The sequence below is a fragment of the Mustela nigripes genome, chromosome 14 (genome assembly GCF_022355385.1).
Source record: "Mustela nigripes isolate SB6536 chromosome 14, MUSNIG.SB6536, whole genome shotgun sequence".
Taxonomy (NCBI): Eukaryota; Metazoa; Chordata; class Mammalia; order Carnivora; family Mustelidae; genus Mustela; species Mustela nigripes.
This window is the reverse complement of record NC_081570.1, coordinates 4522406-4548488: the sequence shown is the minus strand read 5'-3', so window position 1 is coordinate 4548488 and position 26083 is coordinate 4522406. Positions and strand designations below refer to the sequence as shown.

General features: G+C 52.5%; 1 protein-coding gene across 13 annotated transcripts in view; it reads right to left on the bottom strand.

Annotated features, from left to right (window-relative positions):
* CAMTA1 (calmodulin binding transcription activator 1) overlaps nt 1-26083 on the bottom strand; it is an 822863-nt gene that overhangs the window by 524332 nt on the left and 272448 nt on the right. For all 13 annotated transcript variants that reach the window (XM_059374689.1, XM_059374684.1, XM_059374683.1 and 10 more), the window contains one exon: nt 15286-15353. In XM_059374689.1, the coding sequence (XP_059230672.1) occupies nt 15286-15353 (68 nt within the window). The remainder of the gene's footprint in view (nt 1-15285; nt 15354-26083) is intronic.

Sequence of the window (26083 nt, the reverse complement as noted above, 5' to 3'; positions counted from 1 at the left end):
CCTCGCCTCCTGGGTGACCCTCGCCTCCTGGGTGACCCTCGCCTCCTGGGTGACCCTCGCCTCCTGGGTGATCCTCGCCTCCTGGGTGACCCTCGCCTCCTGGAATCCCTGCCCTTGGTGATGCCCTCCCCCACTGTGAAGTGGGCCTAGTGACTCTCTTCTAAGAAGCAGAAGTGACAGGGTGTCATTTATGAGATCAGATTCCAAAGAGACTCTGGCTTTGGTCTTGCTCATCCTCCCGTACTGTCTTGCTAACCTACTCTGATGGAGGAAGCAAGCTGCATTTTGGAGAGACCCATGTAGCGAGGAACCAGGGTGACCTTGGCTAACGGCTGGTGAAAAACTGAGCTCCTGGCCCAAAGCCGAAGAAAGACTGAATCCTCCAACTACCATACGCGTGAGCTTGGAAGTGGCTCCCGCCCCACTCGAGTCTTCAGATGAGTCTGCAGTCCCAGCTGACGGCCTGGCTGTCGCCATGAGAGACCCAGGGGCAGAGGTGTCCAGCTTAGCTGTCCTGCCTTCCTGACCCACAGAAATGGTATTTGTTATTTTAAGCCACCAAGTTCTGAGTGACTTGTTACACAGCAATAGATAACTGACTTAGTAATCAATAAAGATCTTTTACATGGATAATCAATGAATTTGGGCTCTGATCTCAGCCTCCTATGTAACAGCCTTCCATCTAAAACGCCCTTCTCTGCTGACTGCTGTGACATGAACTCCACTAATACTCTCTCCTCTCAGAAACTGGCTTTTCCCCAAAGAGCACTGCTGGTAGTTGACAATGACATGAGTCTTCAGACCATCATTCCGTGTAACCACAAAAACAGAAGCAAAGAACAATCAGTCTGTGTGCGTACAGAACCCAGGGCCATATGGGACTGCCCTTCTGGATGGATTCCTGGCAAGATCATCATAGTGAATACACCAACACCATGTCACACGAGGGTTCAGCATTTCCTCGTTTACTCCTCACAACAGGCACTGTTGTAATTCCCATTATACAGATGAGGAAGCTGAGGCACAGGGGGGTAGTTAACTTCCTGCTAATAAGTGGCCAAACAGGGATTCAAATCCGGTCTGGCTCATTACCACCTGGCACTTCAGCACGGAATTCTCTTCATTGACACCAGGGTTTGTCCACCTCAGCACTACCGACATGTAGGGTTAGATAATTCCTTGAGGGGGGGCTGTCCTGTGCACTGCAGGAAACTGTAAGATGCTTACCAGCATCAGTGGCTTCTACCAGGAGATGCCAGTAGCCTGTCTACTCCTACAGTGATTACCAATACGTAACATATTTATGTCTCCCGGTATTGTCAGAAATCTCCTGGGGATGCCCAAACTCTCCCCAGTGGACAAGCACTGCTCTCCAGTCCGGGAAGAGGTGGACATGATCCCAGTGGCTGACTAGGGTGACCTTGCAAATGGCCCCACTTACGGTCCTGTGAGTTACACAAGGGCAGAGGAACGGCAGAGGCTTTCGAGTCAGACAGCCGCTGTGAATCCCAGCTTGGGAAGTCCTTCCAACCTTCCTGCACCTACCTAGACACTCAATAAAAGGGGACCCTGGTTGTGTCCACCAGGACAGCTCTTCAGCATGGAGAATAGCTCTGGCTCCTTATTCAGCCTCTACCAGGCTCCCCGCAGACTGAACACAAATGAAGACATCCCGACGGCAGCCCTCCCCTCCGCGAAGCTTTTCTTTCTGGGCCTTCATTTCATCCTAGTGCAGCCCATGGCCTCTAGAGCCTTCTAATCACTTATGCCAAAGCCACCAATTAATTTGCTGTATCCGTGGTTTCAGGACGAGAAAAGCCCAAGTGTCGCCCTCCTGTCCCCCATCAGGGCGCACAATCCCCTCCCCCAGCCAAAGTTCAGGGTTTTCTGATTGAAATTCACCCCTACAAATGTTGCTGTGCTGTTTTTCCCAATGAAATCAATTGAATCCAATTGATCTTGGCCCCGTTTTGCATTCCTCCTACAGCTCCGTGTGTGTGCGAGCGCATGCGTGTGTGCACACACACGTACGCCAGGCTCTCCTGTGTATGCTGTCTGGGAGTTACTCTCCAGTTATCTCGGATATGCATGACCTGTCTCTCCAATTGGATTAGGGGCCATGTTTTCTACTGCCTTTGTAACCACACAGTGCCTGGTATAAACCTATGCACACAGCAGGCACTCAATAAAGGCTTGTTGGTGGATGCTAGAGATTATAGAATTGCCTTTCAACAACCCCTTTCCTCGCCCCACCACCATCCAGCATCCTGGCTGAGACAGGCTGCCTGTGGTGGTCTCCACACCAGCTCCCAGAGGCAGCTCTTCAGCTGCACGTCGGCAATAGGATCTCGCCCTCCAAGTTAACAAGATCACCAGCCCAAACCAGAGAGAACCCTGGAGCCTCCCTGAGTCACAACCGGGAAGTCGAGATATTAAGCCATCTGCCTGTTGGAAGCTACTTTCCAAGCCAATTAGGGATAATTTTAGGAGAGCAGGTTCATAGAGATGTAACATCAAATGCTCTCCTCTGAAATGAAGGCTTACTGTAGGATTGACTTCTCCAGAGCAAACAAGTTTTGCTGGAAAATTATAATGAACACTTGGTGATGCAGAGAACCGCTCCGTCGGGCTATAACTACTCCCAAGTGCCCCACTATACAGGGTGGTTAAGAAATTATTTTAAAGCCCTAAGATGCTGAAGTTGAAAAAAGCACTCCAAAATGAGTCAGAAGGACCTGGGCTATGGTCTCAACGTCCATGTCTAATTAAGCTGAGCGACCTTGGGCGGGTTACACCATCAGGAGGACTCAGTTGCCTTGGCCTTGAGCAGAGGGAAGTGGATAGGCAAGCGAGGGAAGGACTCCTGTTCTCTCGCTCCCCTCACTTCCCCCTTCCCTTTACCTCTGCCTTTCTGTCTCCACCACCCCAGCCCCCCTGCCTCAGTATGCTACAGGCACTCCCCAATTTGTAGGGCTGTTATGAGTCTTGAGATCCCAAGCTGGACGGAGCAGCTTTGCAAGGTACAGTCTGTGAGGTCCTGAGGAACGTTCAGTGCTGGTGTGTGGGTCGGGGCTTTATAGCAGTTTCATGAATTCACATAAACCAGGCCTCAAAGGAATCAGATAGCTGGAAAACACAAAAACTGAAGCTATAGACACCGGGTGGCTGAGGACATTGCTGGACGGGAAGTCACAGCACATACCTCCTAGAACTCCAGGGGAAAGGCCAGGTGTTTTAAAGCTGACTTTGAGATGTTTGCAAGGACCACTCACTCTTTTACCAGAATGTACACCCTCATCACGTCAGGTTTGGGTTAATATTCAATTAGGTTGTAGTTGGTGAACAAGTAAAAAACAGCTCAAAGCAACAGCCAGATGCCGGCTGGGAGGGACCCCAGATCTGCCCTCTACGCACCCCTACTTCCCCGTACTCCCATCTGTGCCCACCAGAACCTGGGAGCGCCGCAGGGGAAATCCCCAGTGGACTCGTGGAATGTTTCTAAACTAATGGCAAGGTTCCTTCTGTGAATTCAGACACTTATCCAGGTGATGAAGCCCTAACTTTCTGGCGGGGGGTAAACTCACTAAGCAATGACCTTAACTTAGTAAATTAATTCCAAAGCACAATTGTTTTCAATCTTCATTTGAAATCAGCCTTCGTTAATCTAGATTTAATGGCATATGAAATGGAAATTCCCTTAATAAAATAAGTTATGAATATTTATCATCCCATTTTACCTGAAAATTGAATAATTCATCAATTAACTCTACTATTAATTATTTAATGCAAAATTAACAAACTGCAAAACTCTGACGTTTCCTTGCAGCCCTCTGGCGCTAGAGAAATGGCGGACCACGCGTCACTCCGGACATAAGCTAACAGGACACAGGAGTTAAGGTTGGAAGTTTCTACAGGAAGCGAGAACCACTTACTCGTAAAGTAAAGGGATGGATTTTCTTCTCAGCTTGGAATTCTGTACCACGGCCAAAAAAGAACTCAAAGTTTGGCCGTTGTTTCAAGGGAGTATTTCTCCCGGGCGTCCCCTCTGTCATCCGTCACTATCACACTGTTGTCAATATTTTTCCACCGCGTAGATGGGGCCGTGCTGTGAGGCTATCGGGCCCAGCAAGGCACCCGGGGAACACGGCCACCCCCGGAGCCTCGGTCGGGACCCCAGTGTGGAGAGGAGCGAGGAGGCTGAGAGGAGGCAGAACGCAAGGGACCGAGGGACCCGTGGGGGTGGTGGCAGCCGAGGCGGGGCTACTGACATCCTAACGGAATCCCAGCTTTGGGCTCGGAGCTGCTGAGCCCCCGTCAGCCAGGCTGGCCGAGAGTTCTTCCGACTCTCTCAACTCTCCACGCCAGATCATACCTTGTCCCCGGAGAGGACAGCAGCTAACGGGGCGCAGCAGATTCAGAGGGACAGTCTTTCTGTCACGAGCGCCGACACCTGCAGAGGCGAGGGAGAGCTCCGGGTTTCCCAGCACCTCCGTCCTGTCCTCGCCGGGCGCGCTCCGCTTCCCGGCCAGCCGGGATGGGGCTGTTCATCTCCCGGCCCGTTCGCCGGCCCTGCCCTGCCCGAAACCCTCCCGCAGGTGTCCCCATGGGTCTGCCCTTATCCCCAGATCTTCGCCTGGTGTGCGGCCTCCCGGCCCTCCGCCGTGCCCGCCCCTCCGGCACCGCCCTCCGCCCGCGCTCCCCGCCCTCACCGCCTCCAGGCAGGACTTCATCCAGCCCCACACGCCCCTCACGCCACGCCCCCAACACACGCACACTCACACGCGCTTGCACACACGCACACAGATGCTCACACATACCTATTCGCACACTCACGCGCTTGCGCACACGCACACAGACACACACATAGACACATGCACACACTCACACAGCCCCTCATCTGGGGGTCTCTGCCGCCCTGTCTGGCCTTTCAGGAAAGCGGCCCCCCCACCCCTCCCCCCCCCCCCTGGGGGGGCGGCGCCCCCCCCCCCCCCGCACTTGTCGCTGCTTGCATTCCTCCAAACCGGCCCTGCTTCACCCCGACTCGCCCCACATCCCCACCGCCAGCCCCGCACGGCGCGCACGGGCCCATCAGAGCCGTTCCCTGAAGAAACAGGTGAGCAGAGCAGACGGGCAACGACGTGAGGGGACAACGCGGTGTTGTGCGGCTCGGACCCCGCTGTCTCCCCCAGCAGAGCCCCTTCAAGCCCCAGATGGGAGGAGCGGGGACAGCATCCCCCAAAGCCGGTGCACGGGATTAATTCGTGGGAGCCTGCGGCAGCGGCTGCAGAAGAGCCACGGCTGTGCGTGAGGGAAGCTGCATGGAAACGGCGGTTCCACAGCCCAGGCTGTGCTGGACAGATGCGCGTGTGCCCCGTCTCCTTCCTCTCCTATGCCACCGCACAGTCTCCTTCTAGCCCTGACTTCGCGGCCTTTCTCCGTGGCTTTCCCCTGAACCCTGGCACGGGTCTGGCTTCCCCGGCACCCCCTGCCCCTTGACCCCCAGAGGCAATCGGTCCTGTGACTCATGAGCCCCCACCAACACCCGCACCCACTTTCCTACTGGCCTCACCGGGGCTGTGATGGAAATAGCAACGCAGCCGCCCAGAAGCCACCTCGGCGAGGGCCGCACCGTTTGGCTCGGCCAGGCCAGGACCCGCTCCTCGACTCTCGCAGCTGCCCTCCGCCTGGGCCTGGGTCCCCCCTGCCGCCAGAGGCCCCTCGACGAAGCAGCTCAATCCACGGTGAGTTCCCACTCGGGGAGGTCAGGGCAGCCACTACGAAAGAATTTATCTCTTCCATTAGGAGAAATTGTGTTTCATCCATCTTATTAAATTGGTAAGAAAAGAAGGAAAATTTCCCCAGAAATAATGCTCGTACAAAAGAGAATGGGACTAGAGGTCTGAGTATACATATGTGTACACGTGTGCGCATGGGAGTTGTGCATTTATGTAGGTCCTATACATGTGCATATGTGCCCAAGAGTGTGTTTCTGTAGGTGTGCATGTGTAAACATGTGTGTCCGCACATACACATGCCTATACCTGCCTGTGCATACGTATGTCCGCGCATGTATTAAATGTGTACACGGATGCACCTGTGTCTGTGTGTGTCTACAGGTGTGCGTGTGTGTACCAGATGTGTGTGCTTGTGTGGATGCCTAAACCTACACACACCACACAAAGCAACCGTGCACGTGGCCAGTGGGATATGCCGGAGAGCTGGAGAGCCACAAAAGGTTTTCTTCCTTTGTTTTGGGTTATTCTCCATTTTTTTTAAAGCTCCATCATAAAGGACTGTGGGGACTCTAAGAACAGCAAAGACAGTCACAGCTCCTAACCAGACTGAGACCAGTGGGAGAACCTCCCGCCCAGAGTACCCAGCTAATTTGGGAATTACTCCTTACACAGAAGACCATGATTTGCAAAGAATGGTCTCTCCCCAGAACGTGCCTTCCCACCCGGCAAAGCCTCTAGGCACGGGGGCAGCTCCCTTTCCCCCAGCCGGCAACAATTTATTAGATCAGAATTGATCTGCAGGAAACACCACAGACACCAGCCCAGGCCCTTAAGGAAAAACCAGACAATCCTAATTTTCCGCGTGCAGGAGGGACTGAAGACAGGAAGAACGAAGGGGCAGGAGCAGAAACAAAAGCAGACTGCGGGGGGTGTGGGGGGGTCACTGATAAGGACCGTAAGTGCCGTCGGCAAGTGTGCGCACAGTGCCAGCACTGTCTCGCTCGCAACAGTCCTCACTGCCGGGTTATCCTGCACAGACAGGCCGGCAGGAGCCCCCGGGCCAGCAGCCTCCATGGGTGCCCCAGCACCGCACCTTGCACCACGGGGGCTCTGATGAGAGCACCCCGCCTACACAACCCAAGGAAGACATGCTCATAGCCACATAGAGCTAGAACGCTTGGAGGCACACGGTCAGCTGGCAGGCATGGCATACCACATGGCCCCCAGCAGCCCCCAAACCCCTAAAATTATGCCCAGCGAGAGGCCACGCCACACCTCTTGTGCTGACACCAGGAAAGGCTCTAAACCAAGGGAGCACAGTGAAGCAGGCGAGGCACGCATTGGGGGTGTGGTGTCCGCACGCCTCGGGCTGCAGCCTTGCACACGAGGGGGTGTGCCTCACGGCGATGGGATTCCCTGGGCCCTGAGTGCGTTGCGCATGTACAACCTCAAAACGATGTTATGAGGCTCTTCTCCCCGAAAAAGAGAGAGAAAAACAGCGTGAGTGAAACAGCAAGGAAGACTGAGTGCGCGCGTGAGCCGCAGACGCGGGGCCGACTCCGGCGCAGCCAGCCACAGAGAAGGAAAACAGGCGCAGACCCGCAAGGACGGGGCGACAGGAGCAGAGCCGGGACTGGGACAGAGATGTCAACACATTCCAGCAGAGCAGAAACAGCCCAAGGCCACGTGCCCCACAGAGGACACTGAGCACAGCAAGTCCACTTGCCCGCGGAGCCCAGCCGACTGGCAAACTGCGAGAATTAGGTGCCAGAGAAGGCAGAGGTTGGAAATGAGGTGGGAGACAGGGAGAGGTCGCAGGTCTGTGCAGGGAGCGGTCAGGCCCTCCCAGGGCCCCACACCGACCCCCAAGCCGCCAGGCAACCACCTGGCTTCTCCGCCGCTATTGGAGACACATTTCTTCTCTGGAGAGAGAGACCCTTAAAAAATCCCGGGACGTGAAGACAGCGGAGGAGAGGCAGGAAACACAGATGCAAACTGGGGGAACTCACTAATTCATGGTGGCATGGCAAGCCCCTTCCCTGCCTGGTTCCCAGACTGGCAGCACCTGGGAGAACCCAGCCTGTGGCTCCAGACCTCAGTGCCCAGAGAGGCTGAATCTCAGAATTCCGCAACCAAAGCCCGGGGGGGGGGGGGGGGGTGAGGAAAATGCAGCAGGTGGCAGAGGGAGAGGCTGAATCCTCGTTTAGCATATGAGGAAGTCAAAAGACAATCGCCCAAACCTGACAAAGCAATTAAGAGCAGAGGGACCTGCGGAGAAGACCAGAGGTAAATCTCAGCACTCGGGAGTGACCAGCGCCGGCTCCTGGGACGCAGGCCTGAGCCAAGGGGCTGAGGTCTGCTGCTCCTTCTTCCTAGCCCTTTAGGGCCTTTTGACTTATTAAACTGCATGCATGGATATTTTTGACAAAAAGGAAACTAGGGAAGGAAGTGGAAGTGGGAACCGGGAGCAAGCAGCTGCCTATCCCAGGGAGGACAGACACAAGGTCCGTGCCCGATGGAAGCCGGCCCAGCGGCTGCTGAGCACAGACGAGCCCCCCGCTCCCCCCTGCCCACCCACAGAGGGGACAGCAGCGGAAACCTCCCAGGGGAACCAGGGTCGCAGGGACCTGGGCAGCCCCCCCCCTGCCACACTCAGGGTTCCGGAGAGGCGGCCTCCGCCGGCGCCCCCAGCTCCATCTCCTCTGCAGTCTGTGATTCCGGATAATGAACTGGAATCTGGGACAGACCCACTTCCACACAGAGGCTAGGGATTTCCCCACCACTGTCGAGACACCACACACTTTATCCATCAGGATCCAGGTCACGGCTAATTCCCTTCCTCACCGGGAAAGGTCTCAAAACCACAGGACCCTGAGGCAGATGCCTCCCGGGAAGGTCCCGGGGCGCGGAGCGGATGGGGCCTCGCAGGAGTCTCCGGCAGCAGACACCACAGCTGCGAACCCCCTCGCACGCCGCTCGCTCTTTGGTTAATGATGATAGTTTGCACTTGATCAAGGATTCGCTCAATATCTTAGGCAAATACTGAAATGGATCTAACATGACACATCGTTATGTTAATTTGATAGCAGGTCCCCAATTCAGCAAAACGCAAAAGGTCGCCACATTGAAATGACTGCTGACCCAGTTTATTTTTTCTTTGCAGCCACGAAGAACAGAGTCCTTGAAGCGATGTAGGTAGAAGGGCTGCCCTGTCAAACTCCGTCCCCCAACAGAACCCCCTCCACGCACACGCGTGTGCAAACACACGTCCAGCCAATCCCTGCCCCCGGCCCTGCCCAACTAGACACAGAAAGAAGCTGCTATGAGAATCTTTTTTTAAATCGTCAAATACAAGCAACATGAAATTTACCTTTTTTACCACTTTCAAGTGTGCAGTTCACGGCGCTAAGTTCAGCCACAATGAGGTGCAGCTGTCACCGGCCCCCGTTCCCAGAACTTTCTCCTGTCCCCAGGAAATGCTCACTCCGCATCCCCGTCCCCCAGCCCCTGGCTCCCACCCGTCTTCTCTCCGTCTCTGTGAGTCTGACTCCCCTAGGACTTCACTTAGTGGAGTCACACGGGGTCTGACCCCCTGTGGCAGGGACACTCAAGGGAGCGAGGGTCCTCGAGCTGCAGCCAGGCTGCGGGAACCGTGTGTCAGGACTTCTCCGGGGTTTATTTCTGCGAAGTCTTTAATCACCCAAAAACCGCCTCTCCAGGTGACTTTTGCAATTCTATTCTGGTCTCTCAAGAACCCTCCCCAGGGATCCCACGCCCTGCAGGGGGCCAAGGGTCAGCCCCACAGGCCACTTACGGAGGCCCTGGCACAAAACAGTGCCGACTGCACGGGGACAGGCCTGGGGCTGGATCAGGCTGGCTTTCTAGCTGCAGCCCCGAGCCCACACCCTGGTTCTGCCCTGAGCCTTCATCCTGCCCTGCGCCCCATCGAAGTTCCCCTGTGCACTAGTCATTCAGAGACAAAAGAGGCAGTGTGACCCAATGGCAGGGGCTCCCATCTCCCCGTGGAAGCAGGACTGCTGTACAGATGAACTGTCACACAACTGGCGATACAGCACATGTGGGCAGCAGAAGCTGAGAGCGACGAGGCCAATACAGATTGGTGCGTCTGCGGGGCCTCCCAGAAAGAGGTGAGACTCGAGGGACAGACAGACTGGGCTGGACATGGAGCGTTCTCGGTCTGAAGGCAAAAAGGAGGGGACACGGAGATGTGTTTAGAGAGCAGGAAGCAACTACCTAACTAGTAGGTGCTTTGAGGTGGGAATCAAAGGGAAGTACTGAAGAAGACGGCTGAGGCAGGACAGCGACCTTGAACGTGACACCAGAGGGGGACTTGTCACATAGGAAATCTCCGAGGCCTTGGAGGGGAACAATGGCGCCACAAAGGAGCATTGCAGGGCAGCTGGTGCAGGGAGAGGGTCCAGCCCAGAGAGGGAAGCGCCGCGGGAGGGGTTCCCCTAATCTAAGGTTGACAGTGGTGGTACGGGCGACCTGGGGGACTGCAGACATGGGCTCCCCTCCAGAACATGGGCAGAAGCACCCGCTACCTCCATGCAGGGACAAGAGTCCTGGGGTGGGGGGAGGACAGAGGACTCGGTGGCCACCCTCCCGCCCCGCCACCACTGGGAGCACAAGAAACAATGGACAGTGAGGTCCAGGAAGATGAGAGAGGGACAGTGGGGTGTCTCCGGCTGTCACATCGGTCTTCTCAAAACTTGGGTCTCACTTCCCTTCTCCCGCCTTCCAGAGTCCCTCCCTAGACTTGGCTGTTTTACTGCTCATTGACCAAGAAGCACTCAGCGCTCATTATAGGAAAATTCTATTACTAGACCTTTAGTGCTTCAGTGTTAGGTGCTATCTATATAAATCTAATTAATTAATTAGATAATTAATAGCATCTTCCAGCTTCCTTCTAACCAGTATACACAAGATTCCTGGGAAGGAAAGGCTTCCAGTTCCATCCAGAGCTTTGCATGTCCCCAATTTCCAGGGAAGGCTGCACGTTTCCCAGGGGAGGAGCGATGCATTCTTGGGATTGCTGAACTCTGCAGGCCACCTCCCTGGGCCCTGCTCCACTCTGCAGTCTGCACTACGGCAGGGTGCCGTTTTCCCACACTGCCCGCCACAGGGAGGCTAAATCCTGTGCTGGAGGGCAGCATGGGAACGCACCTCACGGACACACCTGAGCTGTGCTCACTGACACAGGGACGCTTTGCCCGGCACCTGGCTCTCCCAGGTGGCTCAGAAATCTTGGCGATGGGAGGTGGCGGGGAATAGCGAAACCCCGTATTGGACCACCTTCAAACCCGACACCCACACAGTGGGACAGCACAAAAGCTAAGATGAAGAGCTTTGCAGGAAGATAACCATGCGCTCAAGTTCCAGTTCCAACATCTGCTGTGCCATCTTGGACAGATCGCGTACCCTCTCGGCATCTCGCTGCCGGGCAGGGCCGTTGAAAGGATCTAAGAGCACAGCACCAGGTCAGCTAACCGATCTGGGGGACACACAAAACAGAAACAGAACAGAGCAAGCCCAGATCGCCTCCTTCACACACTCAGACACGTCTTCTGTCTCAGGCTCATTCGCGCCACCGACGCGCACTGAGGCCCGACGGCATGTCCAGCGCGGTCCCCGGCACTAGGGATACCCCAAGAGCACACCAGCACCGGCGGTACTGTCACTTTGGGGGAGAGGAGGTCAGATCAAGAATAAACGAATCAGACAAATAAAAAGATGAAATACATCGTGTGTCAAATGGCCGCAAGTGCTCCGCAGAAACATCAGGAAAAAGAAGAAACGAGGTCTGGCCGAACGGGAGGGGTGTGGTTTTAAATAGCGTGTTCAGGGAAGACCTTGCCGAGAAAGTGACACCAAATCAAGGCCAGAAGGAGGAGCTGGAAGAACATTCTAGACCGAGGGAGGGGGCTCCTCATTCTAAGACTCTGAGTTCACCTGGTGGGGTGGGGAGTGTGGAGCTCCCCAGGGCCCCCAAATGGTATTATTCCAGTGCTGAGCACACAGCAAGTGCCAAATAGAGACGTCCTGAAGGGTGATTTTTCAAACTGCCATTTCCAGAAGGTCCCAGTTGCTGATAATACAATATGGGCTGTTTAAACATTCAACACTCAACCCTGTCACGGGGCCGCCACCGCCCCCGAGGCCCCCAACCCTGGGAGCCTCCTTGTAGCACACCTCATTATGAAACAGGTGAGCGGGGCTCCCGGGACCTTCTCTGTAATTAGGACAGTATCTGGGCAAGGGCTATATTTATAACCCCCAGCCATCAGCAAGCCACCGAGACAAGGCGGGTCCCTGTGCAGCTCCCTACACCAACATCTATATGTGAACTGATTACCACAATTAATTTAATAGGGATTCCTCCACACAAACAATGTATCATTTTATTAGGAAACTCTATAAATGTCAGTGGTGCAATTCATTTTTATTAATTTTCCAAAATGAAATTAGCAGTGGCGGTGGCACACAGAAGTCGCATTGCCTTCTCATTCAGCGGAGTATTGGTGTCATTAATTCCTTAGTACCAGGAGGCCGGTTTGTATGAACTCAGCAGTTAACTGCACCAATTAATTTCAATACTAGGGACGGGAGGGGGGCACCCAAACTCAACTCAACAACTAATTTAGGAAGGTCCTTGAACAACCATAGCAACTTTTCCCTCCTCCTGGGACGAGAAGCCTTCAAGTGTAAACACGGAGTGGGTATTATAATACTAATCGGAAACGTTCTGTCTTTACCCTCTGCCTTGAGGAAAGAAATTTGTCTTCCCGAAGCCTGGAGGGACTCTGGCAGATGTCTCTGAAGTTGCAGCCTCCGGAGGGCCCAGGGACCGCCCCTTGCAGATGAGAGGAATGGGCACGTCCCCGGGCAACCACACTGAGCCTCCCAGCGTGCAGAGAAAGCCATATCACGAATACAGTCTCCCTCCATCCTCGTGATGGCCCAGTGAGGACACCAGGACATCGAGTCCATCTCATACATGGAGAAGAACAGAGGGGCTTTTAATGAGGCGCTAAAATGACTTTCTACAAGTCCCAGAGTGATCAAGGGACAGGGCTAGGCCCCAAACCCCGGCTTGTCAATATCCAACTCCCCCCCCATTCCCACTCAGCGGCACGCATGCCCCTTGTGCCTCGGGATGGGAAGTCTCCTGGCTCTATTTATACTCCAAAAAGTCAAGTGAGTCAGGCATGACCGTGAGTGACATTCACTTCTCAACTCAAACCCAAACTCTGAAGGCTGAAACACGAGGCAAAATCCCTGCTTGAAATGTTTTACCCATCTGCAGTCGGGGGGTGTTCTAAAACACAGCACATGTCTGCGTATCTGAAATTGGATGTGTGGCCCGGGACGCGTCCCGGAGAATCTCACTCTCTAGCTAGAGGAAGCTCTTTCCTTCCACTTCGATTCAAGGAGGGTTCTGCTGAGGAGTGAGGGGCGCACAGATGCTGCAGGCTGCTTGAGATGAAGGCACTGCTGGAAGTCAGGAAATAGTGCAGAGACAGAAATCCGTCAGACTCCCTTCCCCTACTCCACCCAGAAACCAGGGCAGCAGTTCTCAAAGTGAAGCCCCAGACTGGCCGTGTGCTGGCTCCTGGGAACTTGTTGGGAAAAACGGGTGCCCAAGCCCCACACCAAGACCAGTGAATCGGAGACTCTGGGGAGTCTCCGGGGCCCTGGCGTGTGCATTTCAGCAAGCCCTCCAGTGGAGCCTGGTGCCTGCTCAAGTCTGAGAATGTCCGCCCTAGAAGAAGATGTCCCCAGAAGAGAGAAGAGCCGAGTATGTCAGGCTTTCCACAGCTGGGGACACGGCTGTGTTCCCCAAATAGCTGACGCATCACCACTCACTCAATCACTCCGCCCTCTCCCACACTCGGCGGAAGAAAGTCATTCTGGGCCCTGCTCCTATTGGGCTTGGCCACAGGAACGGCTTCAGCTAATGGATTTGTGAGTGGTTGTGACCTAGGATGCCACATCCCGCAGGACCCTCATTATGCCTACGTGGGTTGCCTTAGGCTTTTAAGCCCCTGCCATGCTCCATGACCACACGTCCCAGGCTATGGAGGCTTCCTCAGCCCAGGTCCCAGAACAAAAAGACCCATGGAGCAGTCCTAAACCCAACCAAAGCCACAGCAAACCCCACAGTACGTGACCAAAGGGGGAAGAAGTCTGCTGTTCCGAGTCACTGCATTTGGAGCTTGTTTCTTAGAAAGCATGACTGCAACAGAGCGGGCTAATGCAAACCGCCTGGTTTTAGAGCAAAGGAAATCATGGCCCCAGAAGACTGAGGCGTTGAGAACATCCTGCAGAGGGACACGGGCTGGAGGGGAAAAAGAATCAGTGCCAACCCCTGGCCCCACCCCTAACCCCACCTGTGGAGATGCGAATCTCAGAACTAACTTCCTCCCCAATATCCTCCGACCTCTTCCAAAATGGACCTTTCTATCCTCATCAAAATGATGCTAACCAGTAAAAACCGAAGCCTAATAAAGTTGTGCAAAGTACCATCCAGAACGAGTAAACAGTCTAGAGGCTAAGACCCTCTTTCCTCCATGGCTCAGAAAGCGTAGGGGTCGAGGACCTGGCCAAGGGGGTAGAGGACACACAGCCCCGCCCCTTCCCTGGGTCTCCATTAACCTACCTGGAGAACTGAGTGCTCGCGCCCTGACTGAGACTGAGCTTCTGCCTCTGAAGTCACACCCACCGCCCCATCACTGTGGGAGCCACGCTCCAGCTGACATGCATCACACCAACGAGTGCCTGGCGCTGTCACCACTAATGGAAAGGGGATGGCAATTGCTGGCCATGGATTTCCAAGGCCCTAAAGTATAACATACCAACAGTGATACCGGAGGGCAGGGGAGGAAAGAAGAGGCTGCCCTTTAAACACACCCTAAGCCCCAGCCTCACCGTGGTTTACACAGCAACGTCAACACCCCCCCTCCCCTGCAGGACACAAGCCGGCCTCATTGTCCCTGATCCCCCATGGCCCCGAGCAGTGGCAGTCGGAGGTTCAAGCTCATTCACTGTACAATAAACCATAATCAGAGCCCCTGCTTCCGACTTGAAAGATCTTCTCACCACCACCCAAATTAACTCGACCTTCAGTTGTAAAGCACGTTGGGATCAACACGCACAGTTAAGGTAGTTTCCCATAGAAAGAGTGGGCTTCTAGAGAACACTGGGGGCAGGTGGGCCCATTCCCAAAATAAACCCCCCCTGATGTTCCCACCTGCCAAGGCTTTCAAAGCCACCGGTTGGGGGGCCCAGTGTTAAGCCATCCCGTTAAAAGTCCCAATTCATGTGACGGCAGCCGCACTGTTTTTAAGCTGCCTGATTGTGTTCATGGCCATGGCCGTAGGTCTGCTCATGAGGTCTCAGTGTTGCGCCCTATCAAAGGCATGACGGCACACTCGACTTGCCCATGAACTGACTTGCCAAACCAGGTAGTCAATGAAAATCAATCCATTTACCATACATCGCGGAAAAGCTGCGAGATCTGGGACATTACCTTGTCTTAGGGGAGGTGGTTAGCCATTCTTCGTGCTTCTCAAATGTTATTAAATAAGCTGCAATTTCCTGAAACAGAAGAATAAAACAATAATAACAACAATTAGCTCACATCAGCTCCCGAGGGGTAAGAAAGTTCTCATTCCTTCCTAGCTCTCTCCTCCCTGGCAGGGCTGGACCCCATCTCTACTGCAAAATGCTTGACTTGGAGGGTGCTTCTATTTTGAATTTGTTAAGCCCTTTCCGTTCAGCCCACCGTACAATAATAATCAACACACTGGATTTCAGAAGATGAGTCGGTAACAAGGACAAAGCTATTTCTCTGTGGGAGGAAAACATCAGACACCATTTCAGATACTAAACATCATTAATTTGAAGGAGGGACAAACACGTGCCAACAACAGGTCCGCACTCATGCAAGGTCTTCATTGGGATGTTTCGTCTGTCTTCTTCTGAAGCCAGACTCATCTTTCACCACTGTCATGGGAGACATCATGTTCCCGCCACCCGATTCCCACACCCCTGCACCAAATCACGCAAAGATTAAAAAGGAAAGATAAAGCCATGTTCCAGAGCGAGAGAGAGAGAGAGCGAGAGAGAGAGAGAGGTTAACCTTTCCCCCACTGATAACTTAATCTATTGAGTCATGCTTCTGAAAGAAGAACCATGTCAGCAGAGTTTAAGGCAAAGATTGAGAAAATGTGAGCACCTGAAGGTAAATTAAATATTTATAAACACAACAACATCGCTGCAGATAGAATTACTGATTTATTAATAATTTCCATAAAAAGCCAGTGGGCGACATCAACATAAGTCATTGCTCCATCTCTGGGGCATGATATGGCCCATTACTTCCAGCTCCAAACGGATCTGCTAACATGAAATTGGCAGGGATTGGGAGTTAAATTAAGGCCGGACTAGTACACATTTCCCTTGATCTTGGTGATGATACGACACAGAGCTGCTGCCCCTGACTATCAAAACATGCAGAGAGGGGCCTCCGTCTCAACTTCTTCCGCAGCTGGGGTGCCCAGAGGGCTTGTGGTGATGCAGCCGCCCATCCACCCAGAGGCCCTAAGCCCCACTCTGCTGTGAGCCTCCTCCAGATCTAGACATAACGGGACTCTGACCTCTGATCTGTGACCAGAGACACTCAACCTGCCCTTGAAGCAAAGAGGAGCCTCTCTTTGGAGGTTAAGGCAGAAAACGCCCCCACACAGTGTGGCCTGAAGACCACAGGCTCAGGCAGAGACCAGGGTCTCATATCATCACAGACACCAGCCACTACTCCCAGGTGGCCAGTGAGGTGACCCAGAGTCCATACTGCCTCATTCCAGAAGCCCACATCTTTCACCAAAAACCTGGCAAGTGGAAACCTGGGGACCAAATGGACAGGTTCTTCTCACTGACAGCCACTAAAGAAATGGATGGCACCCCCCACTGGGTCACGAGCTCCTCGAGGGCAAGGAAGATGGCATCAGTGATGTATCCCCAGGACCTAACGGTGTCCTGACAGGTGTTGGTTAGGCAGATGGATGAGTGGGTGGGTGGGTGGGTGGGGAGAGGGGAGGGGAGGAGGAAGAGCGGGCGTGAGAGAAACAAACGGGCAGGTAGAAGTGAGCCCGTGTGGCCGCGTGCCCGTGTTCTGCGGCTACGTGTGCTCATATAGGTTTGTTATTGGGTGAAGTCATAGCTCTAAAGCAGCAAAATGCAGCGGCTCCTAAATAAACCCTTACCAGGGCTTTCATGACCTCCACGCCACGGCAGCAAGGTGACGTAGTGTCACGGTTAAGAGCACAGGCTTCGGAAGCAAACGGACCTGGCTTGGGGCACTGGCGCTGCCACTTGTTAGCTGTCTGGTCTTGAGCCCATTGCTTACCCTGTAGAAACCTCAGTTTTCTATGAAACGGAGAGAGGACCACCTCGTGGGGCTCTTACAAGGAGCAACAAGTCCTAATACTCTGGCCGGCCCGAGCGGTGCACAGCAATGACCCCCCCAGCCCCGCCAACCACAGCTAGTGCCGTGCTCATCATGGGGCCCTCCTGGTGTGAGCTGCCATCCGGAGGCCCCCGATGAGGGAGCAGGTACCAAAGGGGTGCGGCCCCGAAGCTGCCAGCCCTGCCAGGCTGACCTCCACCCAGCCTCACCTTCCATCCCTCCCCATCCCCGCACCCCATGCCCGCAGGGAACAGTGACATCACAGTGACCCGCTGAGAGCTAGCTAGAGTTGATCTTTCCGTGTATCTATTGATGCCCATTTCGCTTCACAAAGCACGGACAGCCGGCAGTGGCTGGACTCAGGGGGTGGGTAAATTGAGCCACTTCTGTGTATCAGTCCATCTTCCTGATTTTCCGAAAACCTGGCTTCCAGAAAAATAGTCTGTGCCAACCTGAATGCCTCGGATCCACGTCCTTACCCAGGATCATGCCGAGAGCTAAGTGACCCTTACTGGCCCAGAAAGATTGGGGCACAGCACATCCCAGCCACCTCAGACTTATCACCGTGTTCTGAAGACCCGGACACCCAGAGAAGACCTTCATGAACATCCCTCGGCCAGCATTCACCCCCAACCCAGCAGGACCCCCCACGCTATTGTCCTTCAAAGAAACAAAAGCCCTGGACCTTATCGCCTTCAATATTTACTCTACAAATCCTTGTTGTGCTCATTGTGTGCTAGTCAGTGAACAAGACCAGTCTGACCCCTGCTCTTAAAGAACCCATGGTCAAGCAGGTGATAGAGACAGCATGGTAGAGCAGCGTAAGCCCCATCCCAGGGTTACCTGCCCAGTCGAGTCCATAGACAAACCAAGCGCTACATGCTGGGCCTCCTGAGCTGTTGTACGAGCGAGCAAAGCCACAGGAGGTCACACTGATTTATGAACTAACCTTTGAGCACTGGCCACTGCTTCTCTACCCCCAAGGTAACAATACCTCCCACACAATGTCCATTGATGGGGCACTCATCCCCCCTTAAGAGCAGCATTTCTGAGCAAAGGAAACTGAATGTCCAGACCTAGGCACTTGCCTCTGTGGTGTTCTAGTTGGTTGCCTGGCTTCTGGCTGGACTGCGCATGTCTGAGTCACCTGTCCACTCCCAGGCCCATGCTACCCAGTCCACACGCCGATTTCTCTGATGCAGGTGTTGGTCCACCTCATCATCGGCTGGGCAGACCATGGGCCAGACTCCCCCTTCCCAAAGCTAAGGAACATGTTGGGAAAATGGATCTATGCACGTGCCAAAGAACCACATAGAATAATAGATGCTAAACAGTGTAGAGCAAAGTGAGGGTCACCAAAATCCAGAGGAAGGAGAGCCAGCCTGGCCAGGGAAGGGGACGGCTTTGGGGGGAACAGAGACCTCATGATCTGCGTCATCATCACCATCATCACAATGGCTAACGTTAGTAAAATGACGTCTGAGCCCAAGTACCGATCGAGGACTTTAGGAGGAATCGTCTCCCTTCATCCTCATAGCAAACTTTGAAGCAGGAGCCGTGCCTGTTTCATAGGAGGGAAAATTGAGACACAGAGCAGTTAGGTGGCTTGCCCAAGGTCACATGGCTAATCTCTGTGGAACCAGAAGTCAAACCAACGTGGAATGGTTCCAGAGCCTACACTCTCCACTATAGTTCTGAATTTATGATGTGCTCAGAAGGAGAAAAGGAAACCAGCATGTAGACAGTCATGCTTTCTCCAACACGGTTTAACAGCTTTCTGCTTCTCCACTGACCCAAAGGCACTTCACTGTCCCACTACCCTTGGGGGACCAAGGGAAGCCAGGCTGAGCACCCGTCAGTGGGATTCTCTCTTTCCAGCAGGATCAAGTTTATTTTCACCCAGAAGCCCTTGTATGATTCATGGGACCATCTACACTTCAGGAACAGGGAAAATCCCCTATTTTCAGAAACCATTTACTTAAAATATCTTACAATGCAGAGAATAACAACAGGCAACAAGAGAGACAGTCAAGCTGAAGAAGGAAAGAGGCTTAAGACAAGAAAAGGAAGAAAAAGCTCTGAAGCCCGATGGTCTGGCCTTTCCCTCTTTCCCCGAAGCTTCACTGACCCGGGCTCCGAGGAAGGCAAATGGAGAGAGATCTGGTCTACCTCATTCTTACAGAGCAGGAAACTAAGGCACAGAGAAGGGAAGGGACTTACCCAAGGTCAGTATTCGTGGGCTGACCTGAGCTGGAAACCAGGGCTCCTGACTCCGTGTATGCATGATCTTACTGGTTTGCAAACTCAAGTCTGGCCCAGGAAATGTATGGAACGCTCAAACAAGAAGAGAGCTTGCCCCCAAAGAAGTGAAAACAGGAACTCAAACAAAATCATGTACGTGAACGTTCACAGCAGCATTATTCAAAACTGCCAGAAGGTAGAAGCATTCCAATGACCATGACAACATAGACGGATACACGAGATGTGCGACAGCCCACGCAGCAGAAGGCTGTTCAGCCACAAAAAAGGAATGCAGTTCTGATACATGGATAAACCTTGAAAACATGCCAAGAGAAAGAAGCCAGAAAACAAGGCCACATATTGTAGGGTTCCATGGGTACGAAATGTCCAGAACATGTAAATTCATAGAGATGGAAGATAGATTGGTGGTTCCCCAGGGGCTGAGGGGAGGGGACAATGTGGAGTGACTGCTGATGGGTATGTAGTTGCCTTTTCTGGGGAGAAAATTGTCTGGAACTAAATCGTGGTGGAAGTTACCCCAAATTGCGAATGTCCTAAGCGCCACTAGTAATAAAAAAGAACAAGAAGAGAGGGTAGACATCCAGCTAGGTGTGGCACTAGGGTGCAGAAAATGCCAGCCCCCCTCCCTACAAAGTTGGACCTGGACCCAAAGAGCTACATCCCAGGGCCACTGGCCTCCTCCAGCTCCCTGGTGCTCCTGGGATCTCTCTCTTCTTGGACCCCAAGCTCTGCAGCAATACTGAGAATGGCCTGACTGTCAAGATGAAGGAATTCACTGCAGGCTCCAAAGCAAAGACTGTCCAGCTTGCAGATTCTAAATGTTCACTTTGTCCTTTGGACATCCAAATAAAAAAACTGCCGCCAAGGTAAAGTGTCTGTGTGTGGCAGGGCTCTGGGGACAAAGTGGGGGAGCGTCCCACAGGCCCCTGTTTCTGCTTGGCACCAGGTCTGGTCCCTGGAGAGCAGGGAGGAGGGTGGGCATCTCTCCAAAGCACTGACCCAGCCCCAGCCCGGAGGGCAGAGGGGGCGGAACTAAGGGGCATCACAGTCCACGTTTGGCATCGCTGCCTTGCTACACGCTGTGTTGTCGTGAATCTCCACCATCCAAAGGCGTCACCACCTAATGGCCAGGTAAGGCTGGGCCTGTCTGCCTGCCCGACCCCCAGCTGATGGGGTCTGATGGAGGACTGCAAAGTCCCTCTTGGTGGCAAGTAGGCTGCGGTCATCCAAAGTGGCTGCCCTGAGATTGGCTCTTTTTGCCCCTTCCCACCTCCACCCCTGTGAGCTGACTCTGCCCCTGCCACCTGCCTGGCCCTGTTCATAGGCCACTCCTCCATGGGGTCTTCCCCTGCCGCCTCACTCCAGGGCACTCCAGCTTCCGTAACCTTCTCAGCAATGCTTGCAGCACTCCTGGCCTCCCAGCACACAGAACCCTCTGCTGCTAGCATTTCTGGGCCTGCTGGCTCTCCCTTTCTAGTTCTGCAGCATCTGGGGAGGGTCTGAGTTGCAAACAATTCTGCATCCTGAGGCGACAGCAGACCTAGTGAGGGGGGGTGGGATGAAGGAATGCCCAGTTTGCTTAACAAGAACGCAGACAGAAAGAGCCCACGTCTGAGCCGACTCCTGCTGCGGGCTGGGGGCTGTGGAGGTGAACAGAGGAGGGTGTGGTTGCCATCAGGGCTCCATGCCCTGTGTGCAGTCATGTTACAGTCTGCTCAGTGCTCCACGGCTGAGAGGCAGCACCCAGCCTCCCGTCGGCCCTGAAGCAGCCCCGTCCAGCAGAAACACAACAGGAGTCACAAACATGAGTGAGCCACAGGTGTAGTTTTCAAGTTTCTAAAAGCTATGTTTTCCCAAAAGTAAAAACAAACAGGAAAGATTGATTTTAACCCTATAGTTTGTCCATATACTTTCTATTTTAACCCAGTAGATCCAAATGACTGTGATTTCGCTAGTTTACAGAAAGCAGTCGTGAGCTAGTCTGCCTTCTTTCTCGTACTAAGCTCTCAAATCTCAGTTTGGAACAAGTGCTCAACCGCCACAGGCACCAGCCACAGCAGACGTGCAGCCCTAGACACAGACATCAGAGGAACCTGCAAAAATCAAGACGGCTTCTAAAGCCGAGCCCTCTGCACCCACAGAGCTGCCGGGGGCCCACCAGTCGGTGCAGGTACAGGTGCGGCCGCAGCAAACGCATCCCCGGAAGCTGGTCCACCTCCAAGGTGGGGAGCCACGTCCTGCCTCTGGTGTGTGCAGAAGCTGCATCTGTTTGGGAGAGGATGCGGGAATCTTAAAGCCCAAGCTCGCGGTCACTTCCATTCCCTGTCCTGAAGGAGCCTCCCGCGGCAGACACCCCATCGGATCACCCAGCCCAGAGAAACTGGCTTCGCCTTCAACAATCCCACCTGGAGCAGCCCTCAAAAAAGGGCAGGAGGTCTCCCCAGAATAGTCCATCTCTGATCTGGCTTCAAGGAGTGGGTCCAATGTCGGGAGAGAGTAGAGTGAGTCTCGAGGGGTCATTAGTGCTTATTGGGACAAATTAAGTAGACAAAAACAAAAAAACTATATAAAGATATGTTTTGTTTTTATACGCCTGAGGCCAAGTAATAAAAATATCTGGGGTCTACACAATCTTAGATGTTTCGCATACCGGAAAAATGAATCTTCAACCAAGGGGTAATTTTTAGAGTTTGTGTTTTATGAGACTTCTGCACAAGGGTTTTATCTGTAAGGGACCAGAGCTGGGGGTGGGGGGGAGGGGAAGCCAGGACTCTCCTAGCAGCTGGCCCCAGCATCTGCTGGAGCCACAAAATGCAATTATATTGCTCCCAAACGAGAAGTAAAAATATCTTGTTTCCAATACTCTTGGTTTTAAGACTCATACTTAATGTCCTCTGGGTATTTCAATGGTGCCAGATCTCTGTGTTATGTACTTTATTAGGGATGTGTGAATGTCATATTAATGACTTCTAACCAACATGTTTATAGTGGAAGCACATTTTCCCAGAACCCACTGCTCACTGCACTTTACAAAAAATAATTGGCCTTAATTTAAATAAATAACCATTCCACAACCCTCTCCCAGAGGCATCTCTCACCTGCAGGACACCTCATGCATAAAGCTAGTGGGTCTCCTCCTCCATGATAAATATTCCAGCCCTGGGTCCAAGAGTGCAATGTCCTTCTCTGTATATTTCTGTCCCCAACCACTGATGTACTTCCCAAGTACCCAGCAGGCCAAGCCAACACCAACTATAGGATGCTCTGGGTCCTCTTCTACAGATCAAAGACAGCACCCCAGATCATGCTTTCAAGATGATTAGAATACAGAATACAGCTATCAACAACTAGAAAACAGAATAATGGTTTCTATTTTTTCATTGGTAGGAGTGGTAACATAGCTCTATGCTGTCAACTTATAAGAATGGTGGTGATTAATATCAGGGATCCAAGGGCATCTGGAGGACTTTCCATAAAATGGTAAAGTAGCAATTCAGGACAATTTCCTACCAGCCCAGACTTCTGCAATGAAGCCTGGCCCAGTGGGCTATCTTATTTAGATGTGGTAAGGCACTGTTCTGCCCATCAAAGTGCCAATCCAAGCAGAAACAATGAACCATTATAAAAACGTTCAGAGAGAGATTGGGTGAAGAAGCAATACACCCAGTCTTTCATTCATTTCATTATCCACTCATTGGTTCAATCTTCTGATGAATTATTGAGCACCTACTATACACCAGGCACTTTGTAAGGCCCTAATGATACAGACATGTGCATAGTGGTCCTGGGAAATACAGCTGGGAAGACAGAAGGGGCTGCAGGATCCAGGGCTCTTGTGTCAACTACAAAACAGATGATGACGCCAAACTAGCAGCACGGATCATGTGTCCATGCTGAGAAGAGAAGTGATGGTCTCATGGGGCAGATAATATTTAAACTGGGTCTTGAAGAATGGGTAGGAGGTTGCCAGGCTGACAAATGGTAAAGGCATGAGGAAAAGGAAATTGCAGGTACAAAAGAAGGAAGGTGGGAGAAGCAAATGCTTTGGGGGAACTTTGAGCAGTAGAAAGTAGGTAGAGTCTGCAGGGCAGAGGGAATGACAGAACCCAAAGCTGGATGGGTAGAGAGGCATCAGACTGGGGAGGAATTAAATGGACCAGTGAATGGAGCTTTATCCATAAGAACCAGGGGAGTCATTGAGAGCTCTCGCTTGAAGGGGAGATACAAGAAGAGCTGGGCTTTAGAAACAGCACTCCGATGGTGTGATGGTGGAGAGGGACAACAGCCCAGGAAGGAGAGGATGGGACTAGGATCCTGAACTATAATGCGGGGGTGGGAAAGGGGAGCAAAGTTGAATTTTTTCAAAAGTGAACATTTCAGGGTTGGGAGATAGGCATTTCCTCTTTTCTTGAAAATTAAGACCCACGTTCCTGCAGAGCTTCCACTGGATGAAGCTGAGGAGCAGCTGTCCCTTTGGAAGGGCAGGAGCTCTCAGATGGCCACCTTCGCCACCTGGCTGGCTTTCTTCACTCACAACACCTACATGGACCTTGTAAGTGCATGACTTTGGGGCTCCTACTCTGATGTTTCTGGCTTTGAAAACTAAGTGGATTATAAGAAACCATAGAGGCTATCTAGAAAGAAAATACATTTAGAACAATAGATTCCAGAACAGAGATCTGGTAGGGGTGCTGGGTGGCTCAGTTGATGGAGCAGCCAACTCAGCTCAGGTCATGATCTTCAGGTCATGGATTTGAGACCCCACGTCAGCCTCTGTACTCCGTGTAGGGTCTGCGTGAGATTCTCTCTTGCTCTCCCTCTGCCCCTCATGCTCGTGCTCTTCTTCTCTCTCTCTTTCTCAAATAAATCTTGAGGAAGAAGAAGAAGAAGGAGGAGGAGGAGGAGGAGGAGGAGGAGGAGAAGAAGAAGAAGGAGGAGGAGGAGGAGGAGGAGGAGGAGGAGGAGGAGAAGAAGAAGAAGAAGAAGAAGAAGAAGAAGAAGAAGAAGAAGAAGAAGAAGAAGAAGAAGAAGAAGGGGAAGAAGGGGAAGAAGAGAAGGAGAAGGGGAAGAAGAGGAGGAGGAGGAGGAAGAAGAAGTTGGGGATGGGGAAGAAGATGGGGAGGGAGAGGGAGCAGGGGAAGGGGGAGGAGGAATATGTTAGCCAGAACAGTCACTGCCCCTTAATACAATAGTTGGTGTTGAAGGAGTGCCTAAGACTACCCCACCTACTATGTCAATACCGGCCAGCTGTCAATGATTATCTTTTAGCTCCAATTTCACCCTTCTTTGTCCTGCTTTGTGATACTGATGATGGGCCCTGCAAACATCTCTCCTGGGCCAGCCTAGCAAAATCCTAAGCTTCTCCAACAGAGAACAATGAAATCACCCTGCAAGATGATAGTGGCAGGAAGACATCTCCTTTCTGGTTTCTGCCCTCTATCAATATTATTATCATTATCACTGTTATTCAGAGTGGGGGCCCCGTGGCCATGCCCATGAGCTCCAGCAGCACCCCACAGCACACTCCCTCACTGGCAGGCTGCAGCTCTGGTCCTCCCAAGGCCCTCAAGCAACAACAAGTCACCTCTGCAGACCAACAGCAGCCCACACACTTCAGCAGCCAGCATGTCCCTGTGTTGGCCGTGTGCTCTGAAGAGGTCTGAATTTCAGCCCAAAGGGTGGAAGGAACTCTTCTGGGCCATAGATTATTTATGGTCTACTCTTCCTCAACCTACAGGCAGTAGTTGCTCTTCCAGTGGTATCTGGTACTTTCAGAACCCTCCGAATTCTCTTTATCCTTATTGGTAGTCAACCACCATTTCCAAGTTAACAATTCTTTACACTAAATTTTCTCTGTTCAAATAACCAGTATGGTTTCTGTGTCCTGACTGGACTCTGACTAATAAGACTCAACCACCGTCCTGAGGTTACTGATGACCTCACTGCTGTGTCATCCTAGGAAACATGCTAAAGAGCAGAGGGTAATGAAAAGACACCTAGAGGAAAAGAAGCATGTCTCAGGGAAAGTGTCCAATTTACCCCAGTGAGGACTCTGTATCAACTTTCCCAGATGCCAGTCACACAGTAGGCAATTTGAAAGGCATTGGAACAATGTGTACCCTTAATTTGTGAGATCTAATCTGCCTTTTGGGGGAAAGAAAAAGCATTTCTTGCAGAGTAGAAAAATATCACTCCATCTCCCTCTGGCTTCATGAATTGGGTCAAGTGACTTGACATTTCCTTACCTGCACTGTGGGATAACACACCGTATTGCATAGGGTAATATGAGTAGATTCTAGGCACAAGGTAGATGGCTGGGGTACAGCATTTTTAATCAGCTCTGTCGAGGTATGATTTACATACAGTAAAATCCAACTCATTCCTTCATTCATTTTGGTGGAAATGCCTTCTGATGTTTTTCCGTGGCAATGTACTTTATTTTTTTAATTTTTAAGATTTTATTTATTTGCAAGAGAAAGAGTGCACATGTGCACACCAGTGGGGGGGGGGGCCAGAGGGAATCTCAAGCAGACCCTGTGCTGAGCACAGAGCCCCAACATAGGGCTCCATCTCATGACCCTGAGATCACAACCTCAAC